Here is a 21065-nt window from a genome sequence, read left to right on the forward strand (position 1 = left end):
GAGAGTTTGGAACTCTCAAGAGGCTTTTCATTAGAAAACTCATTTTCCTTATATAACATATAAATAGATATAGATATTTATTTTTGTTTTAGATATTTTTTTAATATATAAATTATTTTTTAGATTTTTTATAAAAATAATTTAACGATCCTATCACTAACCATAGTGTATGAAAGAAATTGAAAAGGATGCTAAAATAACTATGAAAAAGTAAAAAAGACTTGTGAGTTAGGAGAAGTCAGTAAATACTGATGTTATTTTTTTTAAATAAAAAAATTAAAAAATTAAAATTGACATATTAAAACTTGGAAAAATTAGTCTAAGGTCTCTCTCCCAATTTTAGTAATGGAAGACATCCACAATGTTATTTTTTGATGTCTAAGGTCCCTTCCATATATCACAGAGAAATTCAGCCCCCGTTGATTATCTCCCTCTATTCTCTCTCTCTCTCCTTCTCAATTCTCGCAGATTACAACCTCTCAATCTCTCTCTGGACCTCAAAACCATTCAAACTCAACTCCAAATTCACAAACTCAATCGACGAAGAAACTATCTCTAATCTTTTTGTCAACAACTCTCTCTGCTCTTTTATTCACTCTCGGTCTTCATCTCCGACGCCGCCGAGCCATGGCAACTAGGGTCGCGAGAGTTGCTGACATTAATTGGCTTGATCGCTAGTTCTTCAAAATCTTCGCTCTCTCCGTCATTTTCTGCTTCTTCGTCGTCTCCGGCAACATCTTTCTTCGCTACCTGCCTGTCTCCTTTAACCAAGCCATTGGCTCCACCACTTCTTTCTTCACTGCCATCTTCACCTTTCTCATCACTTTCAAGAAAGAGTCCCCCCAGGTATTTCAATTCATAATTCAAAAGGCAAATTACACTGGTCACATTAAACTCTTCATTTAAACTATGATTGAATCAGCAGCAGCAGAACCAAAGACAAATTGATTAAATCAAAGTTTTATAGTTCCAGAGAAATTCTGGATCAGAGAAATTTGAATTTTCTCTGGGTTGAACCCAGAGAAATTCATAGCATTAAGTTTAAAGAAAATCTATCACAAACTCATAGAAGAATTATTAATTTTTTTGTACAGGAAATTGTGATTGAATCAGCAGCAGCAGAACCAAAGACAAATTGATCAAATCATAGTTTTATAGTTCCAGAGAAAATTCAGAATTTCTCTAGGTTCAACTCTCTAGCTTGAACTAAAACTTCTCTGGGTTGATCCAGAGAAATTCTGTGGTTTGGATTGACCATCCTGGTGGTATTGGGCCTATCTCACCTGATGGTGAAATAGAGACAAAGATGAGTTTATGGGGGAATGGGTGTGGGTGACATTTTGTAAGTCGTTAACTTGTTCCACTTGCAACTTGCAAGGTACTTAAGCATCCAAGAATTTTTGTCTCCATTGCAGTTTCTGTTGTTCTGACACAATGGCCCAAGAGGGTACTCCGAAACTCAAAAGTTGCCCAATCCTGCTGCAGTCTGTCCCTTAGTAAGTTCCATCTTTGAAACTGCAGCATTACAATGGGTTTATGCGACTTGAAATTCCTTCAGTAAGTCAAAGAAATTCTTTGTAATAGAGCCAGAGAAATTTGTGAAGTTAGAGAAATTTCCTAGATCAATGTACAATCACCAAGTTCTGTTCATAAAAATACAACTTTACTGTAAATAGAGAGAATTTCTCTAGTTTCAATCCAGAGAATTTCTCTGATTTGTCTAGTTTGGAGAAAATTTCTCTAGTTTTGGACCAGAGAAATTTGTGGGTTTGTAGGTTTGTTAGACATGGGTTTAATTGTAGTTAATAGAGCTAGGGAAATTTGCAAAGTCAGAGAAATTTTCTGGATAGCCATACAAATTTCCTCTCCACAATTTTCTCTGGATTTCTTTGGTACTTAGAGAAATTTCAATTTTCTCTGGAGAGAAGAGCTGTATACAAGTCAGAACAATGTTCACCAACTTAATGAAAAACCTACTGTTCGAGCTGGAAATTAACTACGAGCCTAATTTAATTAATGCAAATTAATCAGGCAAAAAGATGATGTTGCCGGTGAAGTTCCTGTAGCATTTGTGGTTCGGTCAAATGGGTTAGAACTTACAGAAGATGCTGTTAAAGAATTCATTGCAAAGCAGGTATGTCTATGTATATGTATCTATTATTGTGAGTGATGAGATTAATGATTCTAAACGTGAAAACCAAACCAATTAATTCACCAAATGGGTTTTTTATTTTTGGCGGTGAATTTTACAAACAGGTGGTGTTTTACAAGAAACTGCACAAGGTGTACTTTGTTCATGCCATTCCAAAGTCTCATTCTGGAAAGATATTGAGAAAAGATCTGAGAGCCAAACTAGCTATGTCCGCAGCCTCTCAAATTCCCTAGAAATTATATATATGTATCTGTTTGATTTCCATCTTCGTGTAAGCGTTAATTAGAAGCCCTTTCAGTTCAAAAATCAGAGAATTTCTCTGGTTTCAACCCAGAGAAAATTCAGTTAAAAAATCAAAGAATTTCTCTGGATCGAATTTTCTCTGGATTGATGTTGAGGGACCTTAGACATCATGAAAATATTGAGTGTCCTTTATGCTATAAAATCATAATACCATGGACTTTAAAAAAAAAAACCTTTAAAACTTACACATGACTTGTGAGTTAAAAATCTATTTGCCCTTATATAATATATAGATATAGATGGATAGATATCAAAGTCCATGAAATTTTTAAAAAAAAAATCCGACATAATGAAACTCGAGATTCTGAATTTCTCATATGACGATATATTTAGAGAGCCTTTCCAATACATGCCCCTTGCTAATAATAATCATTAGCAGTCAAGATTAAACCTTTCTGTTTACCACCTCCCCCTACTAATCACATAAATTTCTTCAAAAATGACACCTCCAAAAAAATAAAAATTAAATAAATAAACCGCCAATTTTAATACCCAACTGAAACAAAACATTCCTCATCACAGATCTCTCCATCAATCTGTATCTCCCCTTTTTTTTTTTGGCTTTCAGTTCTTGATTTTTTAATTTTTTTTTTTTGCCCATTTATTTTCAAAAAAAATCTTTCTTCAACGCACACTCTTCTCTCTCTGTCTTTCTCTACTTGTTTCAGCAAACCTCTCTTTGAATCTAAGTTTGGGTTCCTTCTAACTTCAGTCTCTCACTGACTAATTTCTAGTGATTTGCTTTCATGGGTTGTTGCAGATTCATAGATTTACCCTTAAGCTTGCTCTAATTTTCACTTTTATTTTTGTTTTTATGGTTTGAATAGATTTGGTTAATTCTTCATCTACTCTGCTAATAAACCCATAATTGTATTCTACTTTGTATTGTTCCTAATTGCTTTCTTCACTCTTTCTTGATAAACCCATATCTCCAACTCTGTTCTTTTTTTTTTTTCTTTTCTGGGTTTTGTTTTTTCTTTGATTTTTGGGGAGTGTTGGTTACATGAGTTATTTGGGTATTGGGTTTGAGTAAAACAACTAGTGTTCTTGAGAGAGTGTGGAGAAGCTGAGAAAATGAGAAAATTTAGTTCATTTCAACCTCTGTGGGTCTGTTTGGGACTCTTTCTTGTGACTTGTGACGCGTCTGCATTAAGTGAAGGTATGTGCTAGAAAATTTCTCTAATTGATTTTGTTTCTTGCTTAGATCTTGATTCACAGTCCCTATTTAAGTAACTACAAATCTCTACATGGTATCTGATCTTAATTTCTAGTATTTATATGAATGTGGTATATGATTTGACTCTTTTCTGGGGAAAATTTCTTGGATTTTGCTGTTGATTTTATGGATTTTAATTAATTATTTATTTCTTTGTAAATTTTTGTCTCACTTGGGATTCTGTGTTTTGTTCAGTGTCTGCTCTTTATGCCTTCAAGGAAACTATAAATGAGGACCCACTTATGGCTTTGTCAAATTGGAATAAGGTAGATGCAGATCCTTGTGACTGGTCTGGCATATCCTGTTCTGTGCCTCGAGATCATGTCTTAAAGCTGTAAGATTTTTTTTATCCGTCTAATATTTTCTTTCTTAATCATATACGCAAATAAATACTTGTATGTGTGTGTGTGTCTATATTGTGTCATTTACAATACTTCAGGCTGTGGCAATCTTCACTCTCTTTTTTTCATCAAGTTTGAGTGAAAATTTAGTTAAAAGCTTGATCTGCTATGCGACACTCCGATCCTTACTCTCTCCTTTTTCATCAAACCTGTTTTACCCATTTTTGATGAAAGAAAATCATCTCCCATCCTAATCATTTTAGAATTTCGTCAAATTTGAGTAAAAATATGTGGTGAAGGATTTGGTTCATCCTTTTGCTGAAAATTTTGCCTCTCCCTTGATATGATTCAAGTTCGATGAAATAATTTGAGCTCACTTTTTTAGCTCTTTATTCTTCAAATTAAAATTTTGGTGAAAGAATTGGTGAAGGATTGGAGGTGCTCTATTACCATGCATGTAAAGGCTAATTGTTGCGACCCATTTGTTTTGAAACTCTGTTTTGCAGAAACATTACTTGGTCATCCTTGAAGGGTTTTCTTTCTCCAAAATTGGGAGAACTCTCTTCCTTGCAAGAACTGTATGCTTTCCATCTGTACATCCTACACAATTTTCTCTCTTATTTTTTTGTCTTCCAATTATTCTGTTATTTGTTAAGTAGAGCACAAAATGTTTGAAAACTTATTCTGAGAATTGTTGAAACTTAATCTAACATCCTGATGCATGACAGAATTTTGCATGGGAACAATCTGATTGGTTCAATACCCAAAGAAATTGGCATGTTAAAGTACCTAAAGGTCTTGGATTTGGGAAATAATCAACTATCAGGTCCAATTCCTTGCGAGCTTGGGAGCCTGACCAGCCTTGTGAAAATGTAAATGGTGTTTGACATTTTGTTTCTTCAATTGAGTTTATGTGTTTGCTTCTGGTTTGAGATTTTGCTTTTCTTGTTTCAGGAACCTTCAATCCAATGGGTTGACTGGAAAGCTGCCTTCTGAACTTGGCAATTTGAAATACCTTGAGGAACTTCGGCTGGATAGGAATAAGCTTCAAGGAAACGTTCCTGCAACTAACAGTTCAGATTTTACATCCAGCATGCGTGGGATGTAAGTAAAAAATTCATATATAATTACACTATAATTGCTCTAAATGTTGCAGTTATCTGTTTGGGGATCGATTTGATGCGCTTTTACTGAAAATAGTTGCTTGTAGCAAGAATGTGAATAATATTATTTTAATTTTATGTGGTAAGTAAACATGTGAACTTGAATGAAGAAAATAAAAATGTATAACTATATACTTGCACTTCCTATTCCTGTATAATTCTTCCATCAGCTAGAATATTGAAGAGCTGATCAACACAATCTATAGATTCATAGTGTAGCATATTTGTGAACAACCCATTAAACTTCTGTGACACAAAGTTTACACAACGCTTGTTTAGGTTTTTAGGTGGCATATTTCATATCTCTTTGTGAGGATAAGCTGCGTCATTCAATTATATGTTTTTTAGCACTTCAAACTGGGCCAGCGTTTTGGAACATCTCTAACTAGAAGAGAGACTAACAATTTGGAACTTAGGAGTAGGAAATTGGAATAAATTCACATTTAGATGTCATTCCTTCTTGTTGTCTTGATTTCCGACTAACAATTTGGGACATCCCTAAATGGAAAGATGGACTAACAATTTTGGACAGAGGGAGTACGAAGTGGGCGATAAGTTCGCATTTGAGATGTTACGTTCTTCTCTTTATCTTGGTTTCCCACTATTTCAAAGAAACTTCTAGCTCTTTGTGAAAAATGTGTTTTGTAACTTTTCACAGCTATTGTTAGTTCTTTTCACTATATAAGCATCTTGAAATTTTCAAGTGTGCTGCAATGAACGCGACTAATTGTTGATGTGGATTTTTGATTCATGACTATCAATATTACTGGTCCTATTAACTGTATCAGGGTATGCTGAGAAAATTGAGGTCCACTTCAGCGTTTGTTAATCTAGTCGATTTGGAAAATAAAATACCAACATTTTGCAGCAAATCGTTCCCAATGTATTGATCTTCTTAAATTGACACATGCCATTTCTGCTACAGGTATACCTCAAGTGAGAACACTACTGGCTTCTGTCGTTCATCTCAGTTAAAATTTGCTGATTTCTCATTCAACTTCTTTGTTGGGAGCATTCCCAAGTGCCTGGATTACCTTCCAAGGTACTCTATCTCTCCCTTCAATCTGGATAGTTTTTGTTTCCTAAACTTTTCATTACATAGTTTAATTCATGCAGGTCAAGCTTTCAAGGGAACTGCCTTCAAGACAAAGATCCCAAACAACGCTCTACTGCACGATGTGGTATGTAGTATGTACAACATGATCATCCTTGGGGCTCTGTAATTGGTGAGCTTCCTAAGAGGATTCATAAACACCCTTGAAAATTTTTAAAGATGTCAGTACTGGAGGGAGTAGAACCATTGATAAAGCCCTTTAAAAAGAGTTTTAACTCTTTTTTTTAATTATTATTTTAAATGGCCAATTTGAGTTTCATTGGGGACATTTAATCCTTGTTTTAGTTACATGTATAATGATATTTAATCAAATCTCTTTTGTAACATCCACTCTACTAGAACATGATGTTGGTGCAAATTGTTGCAAATTAAGTGCAACTTTGTGGTTTGTAAATGACAAAATTCCTTGTATTACAGCCGAAGCTCCACCTGCTACCAGTCATTCAGGAGTCAACCAGAACCACTGGCATGGTCAAGATGGAATTATGAATGAGGAAGCTCCAAAACCTGCCTCAGCTTCAAAACCCGCCTGGCTTTTAGCTCTGGAAATAGTGACCGGGACCATGGTGGGTTCTCTTTTCATTGTTGGACTTCTCGCTGCTCTCCAAAGATGCAAAAGCAAAACCTCCATCATCATCCCTTGGAAGAAATCCTCAAGTGACAAGGATCACATGACGATATACATAGGTAAGCTCTTTTATATCTTCCACATTGCATCTTAAGAAGCATGGATTCGGACATGCCAACACGAAAATCTTCACAAATGTAGGACATGACATGACACATGGGAAACACACACAAAATATATTATTTATATTATTATATATATATTTATATATTTATTATATGTTATATATAAAGATAAATAATTACTATATGTCAATATATGAATTTTTAAGTCAGATAATAATTTTTAAGTTTAAATGAGGGTAGATATGATTTATTTTATTTTTGTTTTATCGTTGGATTCTAAGTTATTTTATTCAAACTTGTAATGTGTTTCATGTGTCTAAATGTTGGGAAGTGTCAGACAAATAGAATGGAGTGTCAATGTCCTACACTGTCGGACAAGACAAGACATGTTACATTCTTAGAAGTGTCCATTCTTCTTAGGTTACATCTAAGATTCAGAGTTGTGCTCTTTAAATATGATAGATCTCATGTTGTTGACTTTGGTGGAGTCTCTATACAGATTCTGAGATGTTGAAGGATGTATCGAGATTTAGCAGACAAGGACTCGAAATAGCATGTGAAGATTTCAGCAACATTATTGGGTCCTCTCCAGACAGTCTAGTCTACAAAGGAACCATGAAAGGTGGTCCTGAGATTGCTGTAATATCGCTTTGCATTAAAGAAGAGCATTGGACAGGCTATCTTGAGCTTTATTACCAGAGAGAGGTAAAGTAATTAGATTGATGGTGAACGTAATTAGATTTGTGACAAATGACTTTTAAAATCTCACTTATTTTTACAATTCAGGTAGCTGATTTGGCAAGATTAAATCATGAGAATACAGGAAAATTACTGGGTTATTGCAGAGAGAGTAAACCATTTATAAGGATGTTGGTTTTTGAATACGCATCAAATGGGACGTTGTATGAGCACCTCCATTGTAAGAGCAAAGCTTGTTATTTCTAACAGTTGGTTACTCCAACATGTTTCAGTAGCTGAAATTTCAGCTTTCTTTATAATTGCAGATGGAGAAGGATGCCAATTATCTTGGACACGGCGAATGAAAATTATCATAGGCATTGCTCAGGGACTCAAATACCTTCACACAGAACTTGACCCACCTTTTACTATATCCAAGTTGAATTCTAGTGCTGTTTATCTTACAGAAGATTTTTCTCCCAAGGTATCTCAAAGCCTTGAATATTGCAGTTTGTTTAACATTTTACTCTTATTTATGCATTTAAAAAGAATGTCCTGGTCATGCTGAGATTGAGAAGATTGGTTCTTTTTCACCTTTTTTTCCCTAATATTTCTTTATTTTATTTTTGAATTGTAATGCGTTTGTTTCCTGAGTAAATATTTTCCATTACCCATTTTCTTTCTTTCTAGCTGTTTTTGTTTTGCTTTTCAAATCCTGATATAGTACAGAACCCTATACAAGTTTTTAATCATTGAGGACATTTGCTTCACGTTTTGCTGTAGCTGGTTGATTTTGAAAGTTGGAAGTCGATTCTTTCAAGATCAGAAAAGAACTCAGGCTCTATCGGCAACGAAGGTGCTATCTGTGTTCTTCCAAATTCACTAGAAGCACGCCATCTGGATGTCCAAGGGAACGTTTATGCCTTTGGTATACTTTTACTGGAAATAGTCAGTGGGAGACCTCCTTATTGCAAGGACAAAGGTTGCTTATTGGATTGGGTAAGAACTCAACACAAAAGTGTTGTTTGGTGCACAGCTTATACAACTGCTTATAGTTATTTATATATATTGAGTCTCAGTATTGGTGTTTTGCTTATAGCTTATGAAGCAAAAATAGCTTAAATAAGTTGAAAAAAGTCGATTATCTACACCAAACAGGCCCCAAATTGTGGAATATTGATGCATGTCAATATTTCTTCATGTTGCTCTTGAAAGGGGATTTATCATGGTAGAGCTCGAGTTTACTGTGATTTTCTGGCTCTGGTGCAGGCCAAGGAGTTCCTTGAACTGCCGGAAGTGATGCCGTATGTGGTGGATCCAGAGTTGAAGCACTTAAGATATGATGAACTTCAAGTGATATGTGAGGTGGTGAGTCTTTGCATCCATCCAGATCCCATGAAAGCGGTATCGATGCAGGAATTGTGTACTGTGTTGGAGAGTAGAATTGATACATCTGTGTCTGCTGAGCTCCAGGCATCTTCTTTGGCATGGGCAGAGCTTGCACTTTCATCAAACTGAGTTGAGAAGAGCTAACACTGTAAATCTGATATACAAAATTGTAATACTCTCTTCCTACTTTTTCTTTTTTTCTCGAGTTATACTTTTTTTATGTAAATGCATCCATGCTAAAAGAAACAGAGAGTTTCATGCATGGCAAGTCCTCATCTCGGTTGTTCAGTAAATTCTTGAAAATCACTAAATGTGAAAGCTCATGTTAGTTTTTTTATTTAATTTTTCTCCTTTGTTGAGCTTATATTTGTTCCAAGTCCTTTGTTTTTTCTTTTTATGGTTTTCCATAATGGTGTGATCTTGGTTTCACCATTTTGGGTGATGAATTTAATTTAAATACCTATAAATGCAGGGGGAACATGAGGAGTTGAGAATCTAACAAAAGTGATTTGGTTCAAAATGTATTTTAAAAGAAAAGGCAACAAATTACCCATAATTTCCATTAACTTATAATTTAAGGTCATTTTTTTTAATAGGAAAGCAAGGTCATGTTTGTATTGCAGAGCCAGGATAAGACAAATGACTTAGGCCTCGTTTGAGGAGGGATTATTTTAACCAAAAAGTTAACTAAAACTTATCACATCACCTCTCTACTTTTTTGCACATCTTTTCGTAAAAAGTCAAAAAGTTACTAAAATAGCCTATTCCCAAACCAGGCCTTATTCTGAGGATAATATTTTAGTTATTTTCCTTAACCACCATTATGGTCATTGAATTTCCTGAAACAATTAATAAATAAATAAATACCATAAAAAAAAAAACACAAACAATACACACTTCCCTCCAAAATTAGTGTAGATAACAAATAATCCAAAATTTAGCTCAGCCTCAGAAGATATCATTATAGCATACATTGCTCAACTTTCTAATGCAGCTCATATTATCAAGAACCAAAATATATAAAGCCAAACACAGATAACAAAATTTGAGTTTAAAACAATATCTAACACTTGGGGCGAGAGAAATGGTTGTCATTAGGATTCCTCTTTCCACTGAAAACTGCTAATGCTTTCCTCACAGGAGGCTGCAGGGGTGCTCTCTTATCGGTATGGTGGCGAAAGATGTAATCCAATGCATAGATGTCGTCCTCTCCCTAAAAAAAATGATATAAATATAAGTCTCAGTTTTAGTTCTCAGTTTTAGTTACCAGCATAGACATTTTGAACGAAGCAGAGGGAAGGAGGAAAAAGATGGTATAGAGGAGAATAGCAACAAACGACACACATGGAGAAAAAGAGGGAGGAACAAAGAAGAAAACTAACCTGTTTACTCTTCTTCTTTCTCTTTGGGTACAGGACCTTGTGTGGAAGCTGATCTTCTCGTAAAATAGGGTTCTTAGTAATGGCATCTCTTCCACCTTGGGGTAAAGGCAGTGAGAACTGCACATGCGCAAACCAAACTTCAAATTAATTTCCACAATAAATGTCAACTCTATTGAATACAAACAAATAATACTTCATACAACCAACCAAGTTCCAAGCACCACCACTGCCTCTCTCTCTCTCTCTCACACACACACACACACACAGTCGAGCAAAAACAGGCATGTTATCCGCTGGGATGCCTACGTATACCTTTTAAGTGCCTTATTCCCATCCTGCTCAGAAGTATGAAAACTAAATACACAGCTTTAAGGTCTATATCCCAATCAGGGTAGTAAAATGAAAGCTTGCCATACAAAGACAACTAAACAGTTATACTTGAACAAGCAGTTACTGTTAAATTAAACAGCTTAGTTCAGTAAGCAATGCAATAAGTAAATTGGAAGAAACTGTTCCAGGAGACACTATACACAGAAGATGAGAACTGACACAGAAATACAATATATGTAGCAGCAGTGTTTTCTAGGTCCACGAGAAAAGCTGTTCAAAATCTAACAGCATGAAAGTTTGTAACATAAGAAACATGAAGAACCATAAATTCCTATAAAATTCCACAAAAAGAAAAATGTCATAATAATATATACTTACTTTTGTGCCACGCAAGGAAATACGTGGCCGACGAGCGGAAAGAACTATGCCATTTTCACCAACTGTGACAGCTACCTTCCGTAGGGTGCCACCATTCCCACAACTGGGGCAAAAGATCCTACCAATTTCTGGGGTCACCTTGAAGCAGGCATGGCATTTCAGTATCCACCTGGAAATATGTCTCGTAAATAAGCACATTGCTTTGTCAATTAAATTTTCCATAAATCCAGAAGTAAGATGCACTAACCAGAAAAACAGAAAAGATATCCCATTTATTTTTAAAAAATTATTCATGTTCAAAACACAAAAACAAAAGTGAGCACCAAGGTATTCACAAAAAAAAGAGCCAAAACAAATGAAAAAGAAGATTACAGTGCCTATCAGTAAACACCCAATCAAAAAATAATTGCAACAGATATATATACCTGTGCAGCTGGCGGATCTGCATTCCTCCGGGTGCCAGCAAGCGTAAACCCATCTGCAGAAGTACATTTTGCATTGCAAAATCACTCGTTACACAAGCTACAGTTGATTCAGACAAGGATCTCAATGTCCAGCTCTGCTCACTACTGTTATCACCAACACACGATGCATCAAAACTTTCATTGGTCTGGCTTGAGATCTCCAAATGTTCCAATTCTTCATTGACATTTTCAATGTCATCTTCTTCAACACCTATATTTCCATTACTATCAGACATATCCTCCTCCCCTGCAGAACAGTTAGGCTCAAGACCTGCACAAGAATTACTTTGCTCCTTTCCTTCTTGAATTGCTTTCAATGAATCTTCTTCCAGCCTCATTTCATTTAAAATTGTGGAAAGATCTTCAATACTGTTCTGCCCTTCTGAGACTTCTGTTTCCTCTAAATTTGCAATTACAACATGTGTCTCGTCAGAACTTTTAACTGTCAGCTGATCAGGGCATGTCCTGTTTTCAAGGTTATCACTTTCTATATTCTCCACAGCATCTTGCTGACCATCTTTTTCAGACAAGGCCTCCGACATTTCACGTCTAGCTTGCCTCCTGAGATATTTTCTATGAGTACTTTTACTGACAGCTGGCAACCAATCACCAGCATTATCATCAAATTGTCCCTGAGATGCATCAATTCCATCGGCTACCATCTTCTTCCCTTCAATGCTTATCTCTTTCTTCTTAGGTAAATATTTCCTGGGTTTACTAAAACTGCCATTGGCATCCTCCTGATTTCCAACATGAGTTTCCCCTTCATTTCCCATTGACCCATCTTCAGTACTATGATGGTGAGCTGTAGGGATGGCCTTCAAGTTTAGGTCTTGCAATGGGAGGATTCTTGAATTAGGGTTTGATTTATCCTCAGATTCATGCTCCAATGCTTCCCACTCTTCCAAATTTGGAACATTGGAACCCCACCCAGGCAAGTCTTTCTCAGGAAGTCGTCTCACATTAACCGTGTGAATAGGGGGAGGGATGTCTCTGAGATGTTTAGTACCATGGATCTGAGCTTCCAATGTATACGTCAAAGCAATGAGCTTCAGATCAACATCTGAAAGTGTCTGTAAGTCACCAGTTGCCCTCGCGAAGCTGATAACTGTCACAAATCATGTCAATAGAAAAATTTAGCCAATGAAACAAACCAAAATTCTACAACATCTTTGTACCAATCCTCAAATTTCAATCTTCTCTAATAAATGAACTCTATTATCTGATAGTCTAATATCCACCCTCATGACTTAGTCATAGAACTAAAACGACAACATCAGAAGCTATCTGAGAAATCCAAAAAAATAAAATAAGAAAAAAGGATTGAAACCCCTAAACAGCATCCCCCAATTTACCCACAATGACATGACAAGTTACATGTCAAACTTTAATTTGTCACACACTCAACTATGTAAGGCCCAACTCTCTTGGCTTCTAAATTATGGGTCTTTACACTTTGTTTGGTTAGGGGATTTAGAAAGGAATTTGAAAAGGAAAAGAGAAAAGGCAAGTAAAATATGAACCTACATTTCACAAAATTTCACGTACCTTTTTTTCCCTTAACTTTCCCTTTCCAAATCCCTCAACCAAACACATACAGCCTTAGTATTCCTCATAAACTAATAATAATACTCTGATTCATCAAGGAATAACAGAAACCTTCAATGGCAAAACAGGAAAGCATAGCTTATTTCTTTCACATACTTTAGAAATTTAAAAATAAATAAAAACTCAATAACCACAATCCCAATCAAGATTACAGTCTATGATAATTGAAAATTGAAAATTTCACACATCACTTTCTCAACAATTCAATATTTTCCAAACCATCCCATAAAAGTGGAACACTAGAAACAACAAAGAACACGAAGAGTATGTATGCATATATATATATATATATAGAGAGAGAGAGAGAGATAGAGAGAGAGGGAGAGAGAGAAGAAGAAGAAGAAGAAGAAGAAGAAGAAGAAACCTTTTTTGAGGGAATCGGGAGAGGGGTCAATGGTGTCGACGGTGAAAGGGACGAAATTGAGGCGGTGACGGGACAAGGGGTCTCGGACCTCGTCTATGACTTCGGAGACGGATACAAACTTGTCGGCGCAGTTGGACAGCCTCTCTCCGCCTTGTATGATGGCGTTGGCATCCACCACTGCCACGGCGATGCCTTTCGTCGACTTGCAGCTCTCCACCACCACTCCATCAGCCGCCGCACTCACGCCGTGCAGGACTTGCTTCGGTGCTACCGCTTTCTGCTTCACTATGTTGCTCCAACATGCTGCTCCAGTACTAGAAGCTTCCTCCGCCATTTCTGTGTGTGTGTGTGTGTGTGTGTGTGTGAGAGAGAGAGAGAGAGAGAAAGAAACCCTAGGTGTGATACACTCTGTAAATATTTCCAAGGGCCAACCCATGACCTAGCCTGGTGGACTTTTCAAAACCAGGACCATATATGGCAGAGGCCCATTTCAGCCCATATATAATAATTCTCCTCTTCTTTTTTCATATATATTTTTAATAAAAATAATAGAGTAATACTACAACCCACCTTATCAATTCAAAAATTATCCAAAATTTTAATTCTTGTAATTTAAATTTATTCTACTCACAGATCCCGTACCATACAAATTTAATCACAGCCACACAATTCCATGCAGGATAAATTCGGAAAAGTTTTATAATTTTAAAATAATTACACTTTGTTTTAATAAAATTAAAAAGACTAATATTAATATAAAGAGCAATGGTAGAGGGCCCAAATTCTGTGGCTCAAATGTGGCTCAAATGGCCAAAACGACGTCGTTTTGAGTACAAAACAACATCAAAATGGCCAAAACGACGTCGTTTTGGCCATTTGAGCCACATTTGAGCCACAGAATTAGGGCCCCCAAACATTTTTCTAATATAAAAGTGATGGTAATTGGTAAGCATATTCCCTAATACATCCATTGGACTTGTTTTATAAGTACCTTTATGGAGTGTTTCTTTCCTGTTTGACCTAATCGGCCACCGTCCACTTTATGTTTGCAGTCTGAATTTAATTGGGATTGGTTATAGGTAGGACCTTAGATGGTGTACCAAAACATATTTAGAAATTTTTTTAAATACTTACAATTTCCAAATCTTATACATCATTCATATTTTGGTGAGTGCTTTGGTTAATTCTAAAGGTGGATTGGTGAATAAAATTCAATTCATGATGACTTCCAAATATATTGTAGAATAGCTAACTAGTTCAAGCATTAGACATTGTAAATTTTAAGTTGTCAAATAGACAGCACAAAATTCGTGTTAAAGTAAAATCAAGATATATGTAATTTTATTTCATTTTTAAAGAGGTTATTCTCGTAATTCAAATACACCACCAAATACAATAACAACAAGCCTTACTATTAGACCAAGTCCACATTTCAATACCAATCATAATAGAATTCATAAATCTGGTGACCGAAGGCATGAATTCTAATATCTCAATTTTATTTTTACAATATCATAACCATGGTGTTCCAACCTTTTCATTTTTATTTCCAAAAAAAAAAAAAAAGAAGGAAAATTAATAAATTATAGAGAGAAGGAGAGATTCATTCACTTGTCATATGTATTGAAACTCAAGTAAACATTATTGAGGCTTATGTAGTCTCAAAATATAAGTTGCAAAATGGCATATAAAATCCACTTGGTTTTGACTAGAACCAAATCAAGAAAGCCAAAAAGCAAAAAAAAAAGATGACAAAACCCATTTATAATAGAAAGAGATAGAGAAAAAGCCCCCCCCCAAAGAATGTAGTATTGCGACGACAATTGAAACAGGAACAACAAGCTTTCAGAAAAGTTAATCAGCAGATGGCTCGCGATTTCACAATGTCAATGCTCATCTCACTAGGATCTGTTGCTTGAAGTTCGAATTGAATGCCATCGAGTTCCCTCTTGAATCTATCCTTGGAACTAGCATACACCATCTTATTCCTCACTCTCGATATATCCGGAGACCTGTTCACCCAAAAACAAAGATAGTACTTATAATTTCAAATGTTGAAAACACATTTATCTTAATTTCGTCAGTGAAATTTCACTGAAATTAGTTTTTACTCTCATTTACGTGTTTTTTTAATTACCATGCAACGAAGAATATTTTGCTTTTCTGGCAATTCTCGTTGGTTATAAAATCAAAATCATAGACAGCATAGCGGCACTCATTAGCGGGCAGGCTGGCAGCGAAATCATCGTAGCCTTGTTGAGGGTTTCCGAGCGTCTCAACTATCACCTGTTGGTTTTCAATCTTGAACACAATGAAGCGATAATTCCTTTTCGCTTTTAGTTCCAAGAACCTCAGCTTGCATGCGTCATCCACAGCCATTCCAGATGCGGCATTTGCCTGACTTGCCAAAAAACAAAGAATTACAGCAACAACAGAAGACATAGTAAATATTGCAACTTTTAAAACTTCAATTGGTGCAATATATGAAATTAAATGGTACATTGCCATAAACATTGTAACCAAAACCATCCCACCTAACCAAAAGGTTGAAAACTTAAAATTATTGTCAAAGCATTCATTTTGCTGCAAGATTTGACCCTTCAGCTTCAATCAGTACAGTTCTAACAGATAATATTTCACACAGTTTCTTGGAGTAGCAAAGCAACATTTTGCCCCACAAATGAAGGTCTAGTGATGTGAACGATATATTTTAGTCCTTGTGAGTTAGGGTTTTAAAACAAATCAATCTATTCAGTTCGTTAAAAACTTGTTTGAGATTAGTCTGTTATATAAATAAGATAATCCTAGTGACATTTTAAAATATGTTAAGTTTTTGAATTAGGTTTAAACAACTTATCACTAAGCTCTATAAAATATATGTACAATGAAAAATTAAGTTACTCAAACTTGATTTATGATCGATAATTAAAACTCATTTTACGTCAGCTCAAAAAATAAATAAGTCATGTCTTAAAATATGAGCAATGCCCACACTTTTAGACTCACAAATTTACCGATGATGATGTGACAAGGAAATTGGGTCCCACTTCATTTGGTATGTAACTAATCAAGAGTTGACATATATCATATCACATTATTACAGCTACAATTATGAGAACTTTTTGAATGTCTCAAACATTTTTCTAAAATCATTTTGATGTTTGTTAAGATCTTAAACCAACTCTAAGGGGTTATTTGGAATGACTTAAATAAGTGTACTTTTTACTTTTTTATAAAAAGATGTGCAGAAAAATAAAAAAATAATGTGATAAAAAAAGATAAAAAGATGAATTATTTTAACCTTTCCAAACTTGACCTAAATATCATTAGGCTGACGTAGATGGGGTGATGCGTAGAGCTTGTTTAGGCTGCAGCTAAAAAAGTTTTTTTTTTTTTTTTTTTTTTTGGCCAAAATGTTAAAAAATTAAATAGTTTCTTTGTCATCAATTAGTAAAGTCAAAAAATAATTCAATTTTCACTTACAAAAAAATATTTTTTCTAGCAACTTTCCAAATACAAGTTTTATTAGATTTTTAGAATTGTTTTATTTTATTTCTTGTATTTTTTCGCCTTTAGTAAAAGAAAATTCACCAAGTAAAAAAAAGTCACTAAAAACGTGTACACAAAACAACCTATTAAGCCTCTGTTTGGCAAGTTAGTTTATGGGCCTTTTTGGCTATTTTAGCCACAAAAGATAAAATAAGCTATTTTAATCACAACAAATAAAATATCACATCCAACCCATAATCATTACACTCTTCTCTCATAAAAAAAGTCAAAAAACTAAAAAGTCCTTCTCAAACCAAACTTTTTAACCCATGTTAAAATAGCCAAAAAAATCAAAAAGTCAAAAAGCCAACACACTTTCCAAACGAAGCCTAAGTGGTGTTTTGGTAAGTTCGTAAAAAAACTAGTTTTTTGGTTTTTTTGTGATTTTTTTGGCTTTTTTGTGTTAAAAAAATTGACTTTTTGTGATTTTTTTTTTGTGTAAAAAGTTAAAAAAGCCAAAAAAATTGGCTTTTTTAGAATGTCCCCAAAATGCCCCTAAAGCTATGTTTGGCAATGGATTTTTGGTTAAAAAAGTACAAAAGACAAAATTGGCTACATAAGTTAATAAAACAAAATGTCACATCCAATCATTACACTTCTTCTCTTACAAAAGTCAAAAAAATCAAAATCAAAAATCAAAACCAAAAGAGGCTAAAAAAGTCAAACTAAAATAGCCAAAAAGTCAAAAAATTAGACTATTTTAACTCTTTGCAAATGAAGACTAATTACTATAGACTCAACTTATTTACAAACCTATTTTTGTGTTGAATTGTTTTAATAGTCGGCCTCTTACCACATTATGGTACTGTTTAATGCAATTTATTGTAAATTAAAAGCTAATAATCCAAAAATAAAACTCAAAAGTACCCCTCACCCAACTTTTAAAAATTAGTTTTTTTTTCTAGTTAATTTAAATTATTTCTTATCAATAAGCTATAAGCAAAAATTGTACTAAACAGTTTGGTACAAACTCTCAAAAAAAAAAATTATGAATACTTCCGATAAATTGCAAAAAAAAAAAAAAGAGAGAGGAAGAAAAAAAAGAAACATCCTAGGACAATGGCATGTAGCATAATCCATAAGATAGGAAAACTTTGTTCCTAATATATAATTTATTTATTTTTGTTAGATGGGGATATATGGTTTACATTTAAGCAAATGGATTACACCAACCAAATAATTCCAATACTACATGGTCCCATGGAGCTGTGGGTGCGCCCAAAGAAGCATATCAAGATTTTAATTAAACCAATTAACAATGTTTCATCAAATGTGGTCCAATCCAATCCACCCACTAACAATAGACAAAAACAAAAAGGAAATAATGTTTTCAAACCTAATCTAACAGCTCAAACTTTCTGGCTCCTCAATGTGATTATCCCCTATGAGGTGTGTTTCTTCATAACACACTAGAATAAGACAGGCAGGGCAAAAAAAAAACAAAAAAACAAAAAAAAAAAAAAACCCACCAAATAATTCAATGGAAACAAAGATTGTTCAAGCTCATGATAATCATCTCCATCAAAGACAATTCAAATTAACTAGAATAACTCTAGCATTTCTAATCTATTATTTGTTCACATAATGATCATGATATTTCTTTAATCACAAGCACAATCATATGAGAGAGAGAGAGAGAGAGAGAGAATACCATGTTGTCCACCAATGATGGAGGAGCTAGCTTTGTGAAATGTCTCAGAGACAGAAGGGAGTAGGGGCCAAGAGAATGAATGAGAGGCTTGGTAATTGAAAGGAGGAAATAGATCCTTAATTTTTGGGGCTACATAGGTGGAATTTGTGGTAGGGAGAGAATTTGTTAGGCAAAATTATAGGTTAAATTTTTGTCCCTTGTTTTTTGGGATGGGGAGAGGGGCTATACAAACAAATTCTTTTTGGGGAAGAATACGCCATATTATAGTCTTTTACTATTTTGAAACAAAAGAAATTCATTAATTTGTGTGCATGTTCCGATCATATTTTATACATGAAGTTACGACGCAATACAATTAAAACATATTAGATCATATTTTTAAATTATGACTCGCCAAGTAAAAACTCAATCATTAATTTACTATGTCATTAGAGTCATTATACAAAATACGATTGAATCACAATTTCAAACAATCTCATCCTAACTTAGCAAGCTTTTATCATAATTTATAATATGTACATCATAAAGTGTGTGCTTCAAAAGGTGCACAATATAAATTTTATACCATATCATTACTGTACAGGAAAGAAATAAACCTTCTCGTATAATCCTGTTGATCAAGTCTGCGCTCTTCCGTACGACGTCGCTTTACTCCCTGAAAACACAAACGTGAGCTAGCCGGCGGGTGTGTGTCGGATACCTCTCCAATACCTAAGTCAGCAAAATAGACAAATAGACAAAAAACTCTGTGTATTCGGGAATCAAAGTTGTGTTACCTCTCCATATGTGATATTATGAGCTTTTATGGGTTCTGTGTGGTACAATCCTAGTAGGACTCTTACTCCTCCATATAGAGTCCTCCTAGGAATCACATTCCTGAAAGATAATGCTTATCCTTAAACACCCCCTCACTGCTTAAACCAAGTGAGATGGTTTTGCCATGGTTGGATGTCAATACGACCGAGATAACATGGCCATGCTAAAGCCGCAGATAGACCGAGCTCTCCCTAACTCGGTTCTTCCTTTCACTGCGTGTACCTCGGTTTGACATATTTCAACTGGGTTGTCCGAGACCGCACTAACCACAACGAGCTTGGACCGAGCTAACCAATAGCAGGGTTCTGAGGAAAGCTCAACACACTTCGGCTTAATATGGTATGACCGAGCTAACTATTACCGCTCTGAATGTGGTAACCGAGCTAACGGCGGAGCTTTCTTGGACCGGGCTAACTATCTACTCTGACTATGGCGACCATGATTATTCCCGGACCGAGCTAACCCTTGCTAGGTCACTTCCATACCTGGACCGAGCTAACACCTGGACTACGGTCCACTTACTAAGTCCTTCTTACTATGGCCCATAGAATGGCCCATTACCCAGCTCGGCCCAATTTACTCATAAATTACCCTCTCAATTGTCTCTTAATTCCATCTGCATAGCATGATAGGGATTACCTGTTACCAGCCGAGCTAAAAACTTTAGCATTCCAATCAAGCTAAATTCACACCAGGCTATTTTAACACGTTCGGTCAAAACGTCTCTTTGGTTGCTGTACTGAACCGCTTCCCATTCCATGGCCACGTGGCAAACTGTCATTGGCTCAGTGTAACTGTCACGCCCGTTTTCGTACTTTGTGTATTTTGAACAGTCCCGCCTTTTTGTCCTTTCCTCTACACAAAACACCCTTTCGTTTTGAATCATTCATTCCACTATTCACCTCCTTCTCTCTCTCTCCGAACCTCCATTTTTCCCAAACATAGTGCCTACAAAGAGCTTTCTCTCGTGGCTTTGATCTTCATCAACTCGTCTTCAAACTTGTAAGTAACCCAATCTTATTTCTTTTTTGTTGATTTTGCATCTGTTTTGTAATACACAACACACGTATTTGTACGTTTTTCAAAACACACGCCACTTTCACTTTCAGTTTTTTGGGAAAACCTTATGATAGAACCACTACATTCATGAATAGTGTGAAAAAACACTATATTTGATCCAAAATCACATCCCAACCGAACTAGGATATTGTTTGCATTAGGTGCAAGCCTAGCCACACCCAACAACCAAACTAAAACCCATGCCATACTTGTAGTTTCCATAGGTTAGGTACCTTTTAGCTTCATCTAAACAAGCAATCGAACCGTACTAGGTTTGCGCAATACTGTACTTAGAAAGCCTTAACTTCCGACCGAGCTACAACTTGGGGCTAAACCAACTTCCTTAGTACGATTTGTACTAAGGATGTTGCCCCAAAGGCTCAACCGGGATAAAAATCCCCTTGCTCAAACCGAG

At 35.3% G+C, this 21065-nt stretch overlaps 4 protein-coding genes across 4 annotated transcripts; 2 read left to right on the plus strand and 2 right to left on the minus strand.

Annotated features, from left to right (window-relative positions):
- Positions 1-2023: 2023 nt before the first annotated feature.
- On the plus strand, positions 2024-2445 carry LOC145805480 (4-coumarate--CoA ligase 2-like; the record flags this gene model as incomplete). The annotated part of the gene is made up of 2 exons (XM_082900620.1): positions 2024-2134; positions 2257-2445. Coding segments are annotated over 2 exons (240 nt in total), but the record flags the coding sequence as incomplete, so codon positions are not given.
- Positions 2446-2813: 368 nt separating this feature from the next.
- On the plus strand, positions 2814-9391 carry LOC114282153 (putative LRR receptor-like serine/threonine-protein kinase At1g63430). Its single transcript, XM_028224800.2, has 13 exons — positions 2814-3614; positions 3867-4005; positions 4519-4590; positions 4741-4884; positions 4967-5116; positions 6101-6217; positions 6292-6356; positions 6707-6976; positions 7482-7687; positions 7769-7901; positions 7987-8144; positions 8444-8659; positions 8930-9391. The coding sequence occupies exons 1-13, from the start codon at positions 3530-3532 to the stop codon at positions 9176-9178; spliced, it is 2004 nt and encodes a 667-aa protein (XP_028080601.2). The 5' UTR covers positions 2814-3529; the 3' UTR covers positions 9179-9391.
- Positions 9392-9946: 555 nt separating this feature from the next.
- On the minus strand, positions 9947-14346 carry LOC114282152 (RNA-binding NOB1-like protein). The gene is made up of 5 exons (XM_028224799.2): positions 13576-14346; positions 11565-12711; positions 11140-11308; positions 10432-10548; positions 9947-10262 (listed from the first exon to the last, which is right to left on the minus strand). The coding sequence occupies exons 1-5, from the start codon at positions 14009-14011 to the stop codon at positions 10113-10115; spliced, it is 2019 nt and encodes a 672-aa protein (XP_028080600.2). The 5' UTR covers positions 14012-14346; the 3' UTR covers positions 9947-10112.
- Positions 14347-15167: 821 nt separating this feature from the next.
- LOC114282151 (actin-depolymerizing factor 7) lies at positions 15168-19018 on the minus strand. The gene is made up of 3 exons (XM_028224797.2): positions 18776-19018; positions 15713-15972; positions 15168-15587 (listed from the first exon to the last, which is right to left on the minus strand). Exons 1-3 carry the CDS (start codon positions 18776-18778, stop codon positions 15434-15436), a joined length of 417 nt encoding a protein of 138 aa, XP_028080598.1. The 5' UTR covers positions 18779-19018; the 3' UTR covers positions 15168-15433.
- Positions 19019-21065: the final 2047 nt, after the last annotated feature.

The sequence above is a fragment of the Camellia sinensis genome, chromosome 13 (genome assembly GCF_055761805.1).
Source record: "Camellia sinensis isolate YWXY chromosome 13, ASM5576180v1, whole genome shotgun sequence".
NCBI lineage: Eukaryota > Viridiplantae > Streptophyta > Magnoliopsida > Ericales > Theaceae > Camellia > Camellia sinensis.

Coding starts and splice junctions, on each gene's coding strand:
- LOC114282152 (XM_028224799.2), bottom strand. CDS start 14,011: ATGGGTTGGCCCTTGGAAATATTTACAGAGTGTATCACACCTAGGGTT. Junction 12,712..13,575: donor TCCCGATTCCCTCAAAAAAG/GTTTCTTCTTCT, acceptor GATTTGTGACAG/TTATCAGCTTCGCGAGGGCA. Junction 10,549..11,139: donor TTTCCTTGCGTGGCACAAAA/GTAAGTATATAT, acceptor GCGCATGTGCAG/TTCTCACTGCCTTTACCCCA.
- LOC114282153 (XM_028224800.2), top strand. CDS start 3,530: ATGAGAAAATTTAGTTCATTTCAACCTCTGTGGGTCTGTTTGGGACTC. Junction 7,688..7,768: donor AGCTTTATTACCAGAGAGAG/GTAAAGTAATTA, acceptor TTTACAATTCAG/GTAGCTGATTTGGCAAGATT. Junction 8,660..8,929: donor AAGGTTGCTTATTGGATTGG/GTAAGAACTCAA, acceptor GCTCTGGTGCAG/GCCAAGGAGTTCCTTGAACT.
- LOC114282151 (XM_028224797.2), bottom strand. Junction 15,588..15,712: donor AAAATATTCTTCGTTGCATG/GTAATTAAAAAA, acceptor TTGGGTGAACAG/GTCTCCGGATATATCGAGAG.